General features: G+C 37.4%; 1 protein-coding gene across 1 annotated transcript; it reads right to left on the bottom strand.

Annotated features, from left to right (window-relative positions):
• Positions 1 to 420: 420 nt before the first annotated feature.
• LOC127637516 (soluble scavenger receptor cysteine-rich domain-containing protein SSC5D-like) lies at positions 421 to 10,261 on the bottom strand. The gene is made up of 4 exons (XM_052118604.1): positions 10,243 to 10,261; positions 1,962 to 2,054; positions 953 to 1,261; positions 421 to 806 (listed from the first exon to the last, which is right to left on the bottom strand). Exons 1-4 carry the CDS (start codon positions 10,259 to 10,261, stop codon positions 421 to 423), a joined length of 807 nt encoding a protein of 268 aa, XP_051974564.1.
• Positions 10,262 to 12,790: the final 2,529 nt, after the last annotated feature.

The raw sequence follows: 12,790 nt of genomic DNA on the forward strand, positions 1-12,790 counted from the left end.
ATTCTCAAAGTTGTTATTTCTGATGGAGTTATCATTGCTTATGATGTCTAGTTGTCCAAAGCAGAGATGTCAAAACTCCGCCCTATTCTGGATATGGGGCAGGGAGCACCAGCTGATTTGCATTTAAAGACACACACACACACAAACAGCTCATTTTTATTCCCACCCAAAAATTGGCATTTTCAACATGGTATAATAAATTATCTGTAGGGTATTTTGAGCTAAATCTTCACAGACACATTCTGGGGAGACCAAAGATTTAAATTACATTTTGTGAAAAGGGGAATAATAGGTGCCTTTAAACCCTTCATCCCGCTTGTCTGCAATATAAGTGTATTACTATAAATGTATTTGAACATTTAACTTGTTAACATGTCTTTTTCACAAATTGAGGGAAGTAGAAATACTTTTCTGAGGTAGTCAATGGAATGCCACAAATGCATAGAAATTAAGCTGCAAATCACCCAGAACATTTGAGAAAAAGGTTTTGTACTCACGCTGACAGGCGACTCCAGCATCCTTCTGATGTTCACAGCTGTTTTGTCCCCATCCAATTGACTTACAGCTTCTCAGTGAAGATTCACTGCTGTAACACTGTAAACCACTTAACCATACTCGACCTGTCCCCTGGCCAAAATATGCACCAGTTTTTGCCTCTATAACATCTCCACAGCCCATCTCTCTACATGAAACTGCTGCCTCATTCCAATCCCAGCTGTCATCACACACTGTTCCCCACTCACCAGCATAGAAAACCTCCACTCGCCCAGAACAAGAGTTACTGCCATCCACTAACCTGACGGTTGCTAAAGGCAACACAAATTAAAAAAGAAACTTTAGGAGCAGTTCTGAACAATCTGACCTATCAATGCATAGTCCCACAGTACATCCATATAATTGCAAAAGAAAACATTTGAAGCTTGTCTCTTAAAGTTAAATATCATTAACTTACGCTGACAGATGACTCCAGCATCCTTTGAATGGTCACAGTCAGTCACTCCCCATTTACGAGATTCACAGGCACTCAGTGTTGACTCATTTCCAACACAGTTTACATCAGCCATCCATATTGATCCTGAACCTTTTCCAAAATAAGCACCAGTCTTTGCCTCTATAACATCTCCACAGCCCATCTCTCTACACACCACTGCAGCATCTGATACATCCCAGCCATTGTCACACACTGTTCCCCACCACCATGAATGGTAAACCTCCACTCTCCCAGAACAAGTGTTGAAGCCATCCACCAGCTTAGTTTTGGCTAATATGCACATGAGAGCAGTTTTAATGAGATGTTAAGCTTACCCTGTTCAAAACTTGAAATAAGCATGTGAATTATGTTCTAAAAGCAATAATCAGGGCTCTTTACAGCCCCATTTTAAGGAGAGATTTTGTGGCATGTTGTTAATTACCACTGAAAATAATTTCAACTCATCACCATTTGAATATGGCCTTCTCAGCCTCTGAAGCATAAAACATATTCCACCCTCTGGAATAACCACAAATATAAAAACTAGAAAAATATTCCTGTCTCAAAATAAACATTTAGACAGCTTTACAGTTCAATTAACACAAATGTGTACTGAAGAATTTATGTATGTGCCGTATAAGTGTATTACTATAAACATATTTGAAAGTTCAATGTGTAAACATTTTTGATTAAAATTAAGCTGTAAATCACCCGGAACATTGTGTGTAAAAGGTGTTGTACTCACACTGACAGGCGACTCCAGCATCCTTCTGATGTCCACAGCTGTTTTGTCCCCATCCACTTGACTTGCAGCTTCTCAGTGAAGATTCACTGCTGTAACACTGTAAACCACTTAACCATACTCGCCCTGTCCCCTGGCCAAAATATGCACCAGTTTTTGCCTCTATAACATCTCCACAGTCCATCTCTCGACATACAACTGCTGCCTCATTCCAATCCCAGCTGTCATCACACACTGTTCCCCACTCACCATCATGGAAAACCTCCACTCGCCCAGAACAAGAGTTGAAGCCATCCACCAGTTTTACCGAATTGGCATTAGTTGAAATGGTATTGTCTAGAACTTCATGTTATAGAAGAATACCACAAAGTGTCAAAAAGAAAACCACTAGTATACTATGTTTTTAGAAAAAAATTATGTATTTTTTTTTTCACTTACTCAGAAGTGGAATGAGCCACATGGAAAACAGCATTGTTGAACAGACAATAAACATATGAACACTGGAATTATCTGGGGAATTCAAACAATTGTCAGAAATGAGAAATCTAAAGAAATCTACAAATCACCTTAACAAAAGGTGATATTAATCAGACATTCATCTTGACATTTAAAGAATAAATACAGACATGTATAGAAACTGCAAAACTTGTATCAGGTGCACAGATAGTTAAGGACACAATAAACAAGTACAATTTTGACACTCACCTGCTCTCTATCCAACCTATTCACTTTTGATGTTCTAACCCTACAAATTGCAAGTACACTCTAAATGTCACTCCCTTGTTGAGGTTGCCTCCTACTCCTAGACAGAGTTAAGACTGATGTTTTAAAGTGGTTAAAATATGAAATTGCTTAGCCATGGCCCAATCCACTGGTTGAACCCACAACAACTCCATCCTTAAAGAGCATTACAGCCAGAACCAATAATACACAATACAAAAAACTGTAATCATAGAATTATAGTTTTAAAAGATGTTAGTTACAAAGTGATTCCATTCCATAATGATTATTATTACTATTTCTACTCTTGGAGACATATAAGATGGATCATTGAGTCAGTACATATACACTCACCTAAAGGATTATTAGGAACACCATACTAATACTGTGTTTGACCCCCTTTCGCCTTCAGAACTGCCTTAATTCTACGTGGCATTGATTCAACAAGGTGCTGAAAGCATTCTTTAGAAATGTTGGCCCATATTGATAGGATAGCATCTTGCAGTTGATGGAGATTTGTGGGATGCACATCCAGGGCACGAAGCTCCCGTTCCACCACATCCCAAAGATGCTCTATTGGGCTGAGATCTGGTGACTGTGGGGGCCATTTTAGTACAGTGAACTCATTGTCATGTTCAAGAAACCAATTTGAAATGATTCGAGCTTTGTGACATGGTGCATTATCCTGCTGGAAGTAGCCATCAGAGGATGGGTACATGGTGGCCATAAAGGGATGGACATGGTCAGAAACAATGCTCAGGTAGGCCGCGGCATTTAAACGATGCCCAATTGGCACTAAGGGGCCTAAAGTGTGCCAAGAAAACATCCCCCACACCATTACACCACCGCCACCAGCCTGCACAGTGGTAACAATGCATGATGGATCCATGTTCTCATTCTGTTTACGCCAAATTCTGTCTCAACAGAAATCGAGACTCATCAGACCAGGCAACATTTTTCCAGTCTTCAACTGTCTAATTTTGGTGAGCTCTTGCAAATTGTAGCCTCTTTTTCCTATTTGTAGTGGAGACGAGTGGTACCCGGTGGGGTCTTCTGCTGTTGTAGCCCATCCGCCTTAAGGTTGTGCGTGTTGTGGCTTCACAAATGCTTTGCAGCATACCTCGGTTGTAAAGAAGTGGTTATTTCAGTCAAAGTTGCTCTTCTATCAGCTTGAATCAGTCGGCCCATTCTCCTCTGACCTCTAGCATCAACAAGGCATTTTCACCCACAGGACTGCCGCATACTGGATGTTTTTCCCTTTTCACACCATTCTTTGTAAACCCTAGAAATGGTTGTGCGTGAAAATCCCAGTAACTGAGCAGATTGTGAAATACTCAGACTGGCCCGTCTGGCACCAACAACCATGCCACGCTCAAAATTGCTTAAATCACCTTTCTTTCCCATTCTGACATTCAGTTTGGAGTTCAGGAGATTGTCTTGACCAGGACCACACCCCTAAATGCATTGAAGCAACTGCCATGTGATTGGTTGATTAAATAATTGCATTAATGAGAAATTGAACAGGTGTTCCTAATAATCCTTTAGGTTGAGTGTACATTCACAGGTTTATACATTAATCACATTGCTTGTTGTGAAGCAAATATTGTAGGGTACACACATTTCTTTGTAACTCTCTCCTTATGGACACACTGTAATAAAAATGATAATAAAATAAAATAAAAAGCAGCTGTTGTTGCCAGAATAATTATGTAGAAAATGCTGTAAAATTGTAATACATTTTTCAAGAACAACCTGTACATTTTACAATTTAAAACTATTGTAAACATGTTTCAGGCTTTACTGGATGTAATTTTGATGCCTGTATATTCTTCAATGCATTACTTTTGTTTATATAAATACATAATAAAATTGATATATTAACCTTCTGAAATTGTAAAAATTTGCTTTTCATTTTATAATGTATTATTACTCACCATAGAAATTACAAAAGGGCACATGATGACTTTCAGAAGCAATGACCAAATACATGTAGAGACAGTGCTCAGTGTCAGCCACATATCAGGGTAACACATGTGAAACTGACATAATGCAATAAACATTAACTAAACAACATAAAATATAACAGAACACCCCCAATGTATGTAACTGATATTCAGGGCTGGACTGGGAAGACAAATCGGCCGGGGATTTTACATAGCAACTGGCGCAATAGTTACGGGAGGGGGTTCCAGAAAAGGATATGTCCTTTTTTTCATATCACAGCGCCGTTTTGTGGTCCGTTCTGCATAACGCAGCGGCTCATTTTAGCTTATCATTTTAGACATTCAGCCGGTTTCGCGGCCGACCCACCGGCACGCTCGGTTCTCCCGATGGCCAGTCTGCCCCTGATCGGCCCCAAAGTGCGTCGGCCCACCCGGAAAAATGCCCGGTATGCCAGATTACCAGTCCAGCCCTGTTGATATTTAAAATAAGAAGAAACATAATTATTCCCATAAAATATAATGAAATGTGATGGGTCACGTAGGAAATTTTGGGAACGCCAGATTATTATTTTTTTACTGTAATTTTGAAAATTATTTACTGTAAAAAGTACATGTACTCTCTTGTTAAATATAATATACATTTTTACTGTTAATTATCCACGTATTTCACAGGCAGCGAAATTACCCATTATGCTTTGCGCATTCTTCCAATGCGGATGCAACTGACTTCCGCTTCGCAACTTATTCCCATTACCAAACACTATCACTAACAACCAGTAGCGGTTCTAGCATGTTTGGCGCCCTAGGCGAGAACAAGAGAGCTGGCGACTTCCGGCAACACAAGCGACCGAATGTGGGCGTGTCCAGCGAGAAATGATTAACTTTAAGTAAATGAAGAGCGAATTTCGGGAGCGACAGACAACACGAGAGAAGATGGTAGAGCTCACGTGATCCAAATATTTTAATAATGTGTGTTTAGACTCTCTATACACACAACTAACTGCCAGCCACTGATACCAGCCACTGATGACATGCAGCGACAAAGTAACTTGCAGTGTGAACGCAGCGGCACACATACAGGGCACGAGCAGCGACCGCTAGAGTCCAGTAACTTTACCACGCACGTGTGTGATTGTGTTCTATTTGGGATTGCCGTCGAAACCTAATGTCCATACGCAGACATTAGTGAGAAAGTGATTTACGTTAAGTAAACAATAACTTGTTCTCGCCTAGGGCACCAAACATGCTAGAACCGCTACTGGTTGTTAGTGATATTATAGTGTTTGGAAATGGGAATAAGTTGCGAAGCGGAAGTCAGTTGCATCCGCATTGGAAGAATGCGCTAAGCATAATGGGTCATTTATCTGTCTGATAAATAGGTGGGTAATTAACAGTAAAACATTTCTATTATGTTTAACAAGAGAGTACATGTACTTTTTAAAAAACATTACAGTTAAAAAAAATAAAAATAATCGGGAGTTCCCAGAATTCCTTGCGTGACCCATCACATTTCCTTATATTTTATGGGAATACTTGTGTTTCATCTTATTTTGAATATCAGTTACATACATTGGGGTGTTCTTTGTTATATTTTATGTTGTTTAGTTAATGTTTATTGCATTATGTCAGTTTCACATGTGTTACCCTGATATATGGGTGACGCTGAGCACTGTCTATACATGTATTTGATCATTGCTTCTGAAAGTGGCTCTATTGATGTACTTCATGTCATCATGTGCCCTTATATGCCCAAGTATATGTATTATTAAGCAAAACCCGGATAAAACATTATCCAGGGAATTTCTGTTGGTATATCTCTGCTTCATCTGATTTTTCCGGTGGCTTGAATGCTCAAACGTATTTGGATCCCTGTGAAATATAGCCAATGTATCCAAGGGACATTTAAACTTAAATAATTTTAAAATTTTAAAAATATGATTTTGGTGTTCATAATATGTTGAGAAGGCAAATAATATTTTAAATGAATTATCTTTAGTACATAAAACATGAAATATATTTTGATTTTGGATTATCAGTTCAATAATACTTTTATTAGTAACACTTTACAATGACTTTTATCAATATTATTAAAAAACACTATTACATTCTAAATATCATTAGTTAATTATATTAAACTGATACTGGTCAGAGACTTCATCACCTCGTCACTACCTGATACCCTGAATCCCTTACAGTTCCCTTACCGCCCAAATCGCTCAATGGACATTGCCATCACACATCTCCTCCACAATGTCCTAGATCATCTGGACAAGAGGAAGGGAAATTATGTTAAAATGCAGTTTGTTGATTACAGTTCAGCTTTTAATACTATAATTCCCTCTAAACTCACCACCAAGTTGGAGGACCTAGGATTTAGTCCATCTTTGAATCAGTGGATCTCCAACCTCCTGACTGACCACAAGCAGTATGGGTGGGCAGACATGTCTCAAAAAAAAAGCCAGGAAGATCATGAAAGATCTCAGCCATCCTAATAATGGACTCTTCTCTTTGTTGAGGTCAGGGAAACACTTCCGCTCCCTGATGGCCAAAACAGAGCTTGAGAAGGAGCTTCTTTCCCCATCCGTGTCCTGAATCAAGGACAACACCAGGATTAGATTCACTATTCAACACCACACACTATATTATATTATAATATTATAAATTTTAATTGTAATATAATTTTTTTTAACTTCTATTTTTTCTCCTTATCTTTCTATCTCTCTCTCTCTCTCTCTCTCTCTCTCTCTATATATATATATATATAAATATATATATTTAATTTTTTTTATTTATTTTTTTTATCATAATTTGGGGAAAGAAAATTCGTACCAAGACTTTCACTACATGTCGTACTGTGTATGGTTATACTGTATATGTGACTAATAAAACTTGAAACTTGAACTACATTTCATGAAAATGTTTTATATGATTAGGTTAATTTATTAGATATATTCCAAGTTGAATACAGCATTGAAAGCATTATATATTATTTATTTGTGTCTTTGTTAATTAAAGTTAAGCCAAGCTGAAAGGCTGTGGAGCCTCTGTCCTGTGTTTTGTGCTGCTTTGATTATTATTCAAACTAAATATTGGATTTCTCAGTTGATTTGCTTTACTAAATAAGTAACTTTGCATTTAGCCTTCAGTATATTTAACCACTAATCCATCATCATGTCAGGCCATTAGTTATTGGATTTAAATTCCAAATATGTAAGTGTACACTGATATCTAACTTCACAGGAAGTCCTGGGAAATTGACAAACTCAGTGCTACACAAAGTTTGAATAAATCAAATGCATTAAAACAGAGTTAAGGCTCAGGATGCTTAATTTACCACTGGAGTGGTTACAAGACAGTTGTGAATGAGTACTGGCAAGTAATAGGCTATACAGTATGACACTGTTGCAATTTAAGAAGACATGCATGTTGTAAATTCACCAAATCATATAGTTTTGGCATATTAAATGTTGCAGGTTTTTGAGTATGCCAAATGATATGTTTAATATCAGTTTAAATATAGATATGTACGTATGATGTATGTGTGAAATAAAGTTGTTTTCTCTTGCATTGTTTTTGTATGATGGCGTTAAACGTCTAGTTCAAACACTCTAAATTTAAGTAACACTAAAATAACACACTAAAATTCCAACATCATCATATGTTTGCATTTGCGCTTGGGTAAAAGAGTAAAAACAATGAAACCACTCTTGCATACATTTAAGGAAAGGGTCGCCTATATAATTAAAGTAGATTTAAATGAAAAGGCTTATATTTACAATATTTGTTGGCTAAAATAATGGTTTTATATTTTTTTTATTTTAACTTTTACATATTTGCTATCTTGTGGTTTGTTTTGTTTCATTGCTTTCATAAAAGCCTAGGCAGTTTAATGGTAGATTCCATTGTGACAACTTTCCCCATAAAAAGTGAGAACATGCCCTTCTATGGGGGCAGGCTGTCACAAAGGCAAAATGTTTTTGCCTGAGCAATAACAGGGGAATTGTTTAATTTTGTATTTATTTATTTTGTAGCCAAGACTTTAAGGTATATTGCTATACAGAAACTGTCTTTCAAAATAAACCAACCTTAAATAATATTTGTATTATTATGTAAAAAGTGTGACAGGTATTGAGTGCTGTAATTCTACGCTTTGCTGCTAGTGTGGCAAAGAACATGCAAAAATGGTATTTGCCTATGGCTGTCCTAGGCTTACCTCATTACCACATTTAAATACTGTATGTTGCCTCCATTTAATTTAAATAGTCCCATTAGATAATTATTAGATATATACTGTATAATAAACTTATGCTAAATATTTTTTTACAGTAGGTTGGTCTATAGAAATGGCTTGTTGTCTTCTCTAGAGAACATCACTACAGTATCAAATTAGACCTGCAAAATCACAAACATGTCAGGGTGCAGTTTTTCTTTTATGTGGAATATGTTCCATTGGATTGACTTCTCGAGCTGAGAGTGAAGTTCCCAGCTATTTGTAGCTCCTTCTTCATCTGTGAGATTTAAATAAACATACAGTCAACTGAAAACAAAATTAGAGTTTTGTGGCTTGTCCGCATGGTCTGTAAGCTTGAGGGCCGTCTACAGTATATAAGCTACTCTTAAAAGTTAACAAAATGTACTTTGAATTTTATGCAGATACATGATTTAAAATGCAAAGTCTTTTTGTTGTGAGAAAATTGAACAAACTTACTGGTGACTCACTCTATCCAGTATATGCACGGTTATTTAGCCTGTAAATGTTTGCCTAATAAAATGCTCTTGAATGTGAACATCCGCTCCCCAATACCACTGCCACTTTATTACAACAAATATTCCTCCCAAAGCATCAATACAAGCCACCATAAATTATATAACACATTTTAACATGTAGACTAATTTAGGTGGTATCCATACACCATCCATACACAAACCTCTCAAAATGTCCTCTTGTGCAGTTTTAATCTCTCATGGACAAGCTCTGTCTCTCTCGAGTAATTCAGAAGTTAACAATGACAGCATTTTGAACATGAGGTGTGAATGTGCTGGAGAGATCACTTGAAATATTACATATGAAACCAAATGAGATTTGGAACAGGAACTCCTGCTGATACTCTCACCCTTTCTAGAAGGATCTTCCTGATGGGGTCAGCCTTCACAAAGGCTTCACATAGGGGAGGAAGAGATAAAGGTAAGGAAAGGAAAATAATAAATAAATCATATCTGCACAACAGCCCAGTAGGTGGCGATATGCACGAACAATGTGAAAGATTTTAAAGCTAATTTTGTAAAATAATTAATCCAAATAACTTTACAGATCTTTATTGTAAAGGTTTTAAACAATGTTTTCCATGCTTGTTCAATGAACCATAAACAATTCATGAACATGCACCTGTGGAATGGCCATTAAGACATTAACAGCTTACAGACGGTAGACAGATAAGGTCACAGTTATTAAAAACTTAGGACACTAAAGAGACCTTTCTACTGACTCTGGAAAACACCAAAAGAAAGATGCCCAGGGTCCCTGCTCATCTGCGTGAATGTGCCTTAGGCATGCTGCATGGAGGCATGAATACTGCAGATGTGACCAGGGCAATAAATTGCAATGTCCGTACTGTGAGACACCCAAGACAGCACTTGAAGGAGACAGGAAGGACAGCTGATCATCCTCGCAGTGGTATAACATGTGTAACAACACCTGCACAGGATCAGTACATCTGAATATCACACCTGCAGGACAGGTACAGGATGGCCACAACAACTGTTACACCAGGAACACACAATCCCTCCATCAGTGCTCAGACTGTCTGCAATAGGCTGAGAGAGGTTGGACTGAGGGCTTGTGGGCCTGTTGTAAGGCAGTACCTTACCAGACATCTCCAGCAACATCGTCGCCTATGGGCACAAACCCACATTCGCTGAACCAGACATGACTGCCAAAAAGTACTCTCCACTGAAGAGTCGCAGTTTTGTCTCACCAGGGGTCATGGTCGGACTCACGTTTATCTTCAAAGGAATGAGCATTACAAAGAGGCCTGTACTCTGGAGCAGGATTGATTTGGAAGTGGAGTGTCGTTCATGGTCTGGAGCGGTGTGTCACAGCATCATCGGACTGAGCTTGTGTTCATGCCAGCGAAGAGCCCGGATCTCAATCCCATTGAGCACATCTGGGACCTGTTGGATCGGAGGGTGAGGGCTAGGGCCATTCCCCCCAGTAAGGTCCAGGAACTTGCAAGTGCCTTGGTGGAAGTGTGTGGTAAAATCACACAGCAAGAACTGGCATATTTGGTGCAGTCCATGAAGAGGAGATGCACTGCAGAACTTAATGCAGCTGGTGGCCACATCAGATTACTGACTGTTACTTTTGATTTTGACCCCCACGTTGTTCAGGGACACATTATTCAATTTCTGTTAGTCACATGTATGTGAAGCTGTTCAGTTTATGTCTTAGTTGTTGAATCTTTTTATGTTCATACGAATATTTACACATGTTAATTTATCTGAAAAGAAAAGCAGTTGAAATTGAGAGGACGTTTCTGTTTTGCTGAGTTTAGTACCATATTAATGTATTTACATATGCTATGATGCTGATTGCAAACTGTCCAAATAATCATTGATGTACAGAGTCCTGCACATTACATTTTAATTTTACATAATGCATTTTAATGTGAGAGACATTAATCTGAACTTTCCCTTCTTTAACTTTGCATTGGTTGGAGTTAAAGTTGCTGTAAGCGATTTTAGACGTTCTGGAACCCCTTGAATTAGACACACCCCCTCTCTCTCCAAAACACCTTATCAGCAGATATATATATATATATATATAATCATATCAACATTCTAATCGAATGCATCTCAATCTTAACTGTAGGATATTATGTCCCGCATTAAATAGAATGCTAATATTGTATTGTTGTACATGTTAATAATGCGTAACTTAATCGATTGCCATCTCAATTTATGTTAGTATAGGCTACATTATGCGTTATACATTTGCAGATGAAGAGATCAGCAAACGAATAGAGGAAGATTTAAAATCTTTAAACATTCAAACGCTAGAATCTCTAAAACTGATCTCTGCATTAGACATATCGTTTTGAACTTATAGTTCTAAAACTTTCGTTCACAGAATTATAGGGCAAGGTTAATTAAAAGAAGGGCAATAATAGAAAATGATTGGCAATAATTAGGCAATAATACATAGGTCTAAACATTTTTGGTAATTAATTAATTTGATTTAATTTAATGTTTTGTTTTTGTTCTGGTAATTTATATATTTATTTTTTTCGTTTGGTGATTTATATTTAATTTAAAGTGTTTTTATTATTATTATGCATCTTGCAGAGAATGCTGCCGATATGTTTCAAAATTAGACTATGACAATTGTTTAATTTAGAATTGGGCTAATGTTAGTGTTCTAATACAGCACATTGTAGCTTTTCTTCTAGTACATTGTGCATTTATTTTTCATGTAATACACCTTCTGCATGGAATGTTGTGATATTAAAAAGCATACTGAAATTACTTCACAGTGGAGAGGTGGACCGTCACCTTCTCCAACCCCTTCTCACCACTAGCAAAACAGCGCCCTCAGCTGACAACTGTTATGAATTTGACGTTAAATTTGAATGATCTGTTTGAACTACTACACTGTGACAACGTGACAACGATTGACAGGCAGAAAGCACAACAAAGTCTTCTGATTGGCTGATAAAAGAATACGTGTCAAATGTTTGTTTGCTGTTTACACAGTCTAGTGCTGTCACAGAGATATCTCAGGAAATGTATAGATTTTATAAAAATACAAACTCTTCAAATTATTCTGATGAAATAATTTATCCCACAGGCAAATAAATATTTTAAAGATATTTGTGACTCTGATATGAGGATAGAGGAATTGATTATGCTATCAAAGGTATGCCTTTAGGGAAATCTCCTAGTCAGGATGGATTGAAAACAAATTTGTATAAATGTTTTTGGGAAGATATAAAGGACATGCTGTTTACATTTACGCATTTGGCAGACGCTTTTTTATCCAAAGCGACTTACAGTGCATTTTATTACAGGGACAATCCCCCCGGAGCAACCTGAAGTTAAGTGCCTTGCTCAAGGACACAATGATGGTGACTGTGGGGGTTGAACCAGCAACCTTCTGATTACCAGTTATGTGCTTTAGCCCACTACGCCACCACCACACCTATTTAATGTTTCATGCATTACATCAGTGTATTGAGAATGGTTATATGCTACCAACAATGAAACAAGGATTGATCATTCTTATTCCAAAGTCAGGTAAAGATAAAAGGTTAATTGATCATTTAAGACCAATTACACTTCTTAATGTGGACTATAAAATATTTACATCTGCTATTGCTTATAGGCTAAAAGATAAGTTAAGTCAAGTAATACGTGAAACAC

This window comes from Xyrauchen texanus, chromosome 45 (assembly GCF_025860055.1).
Source record: "Xyrauchen texanus isolate HMW12.3.18 chromosome 45, RBS_HiC_50CHRs, whole genome shotgun sequence".
Classification (NCBI taxonomy): Eukaryota; Metazoa; Chordata; class Actinopteri; order Cypriniformes; family Catostomidae; genus Xyrauchen; species Xyrauchen texanus.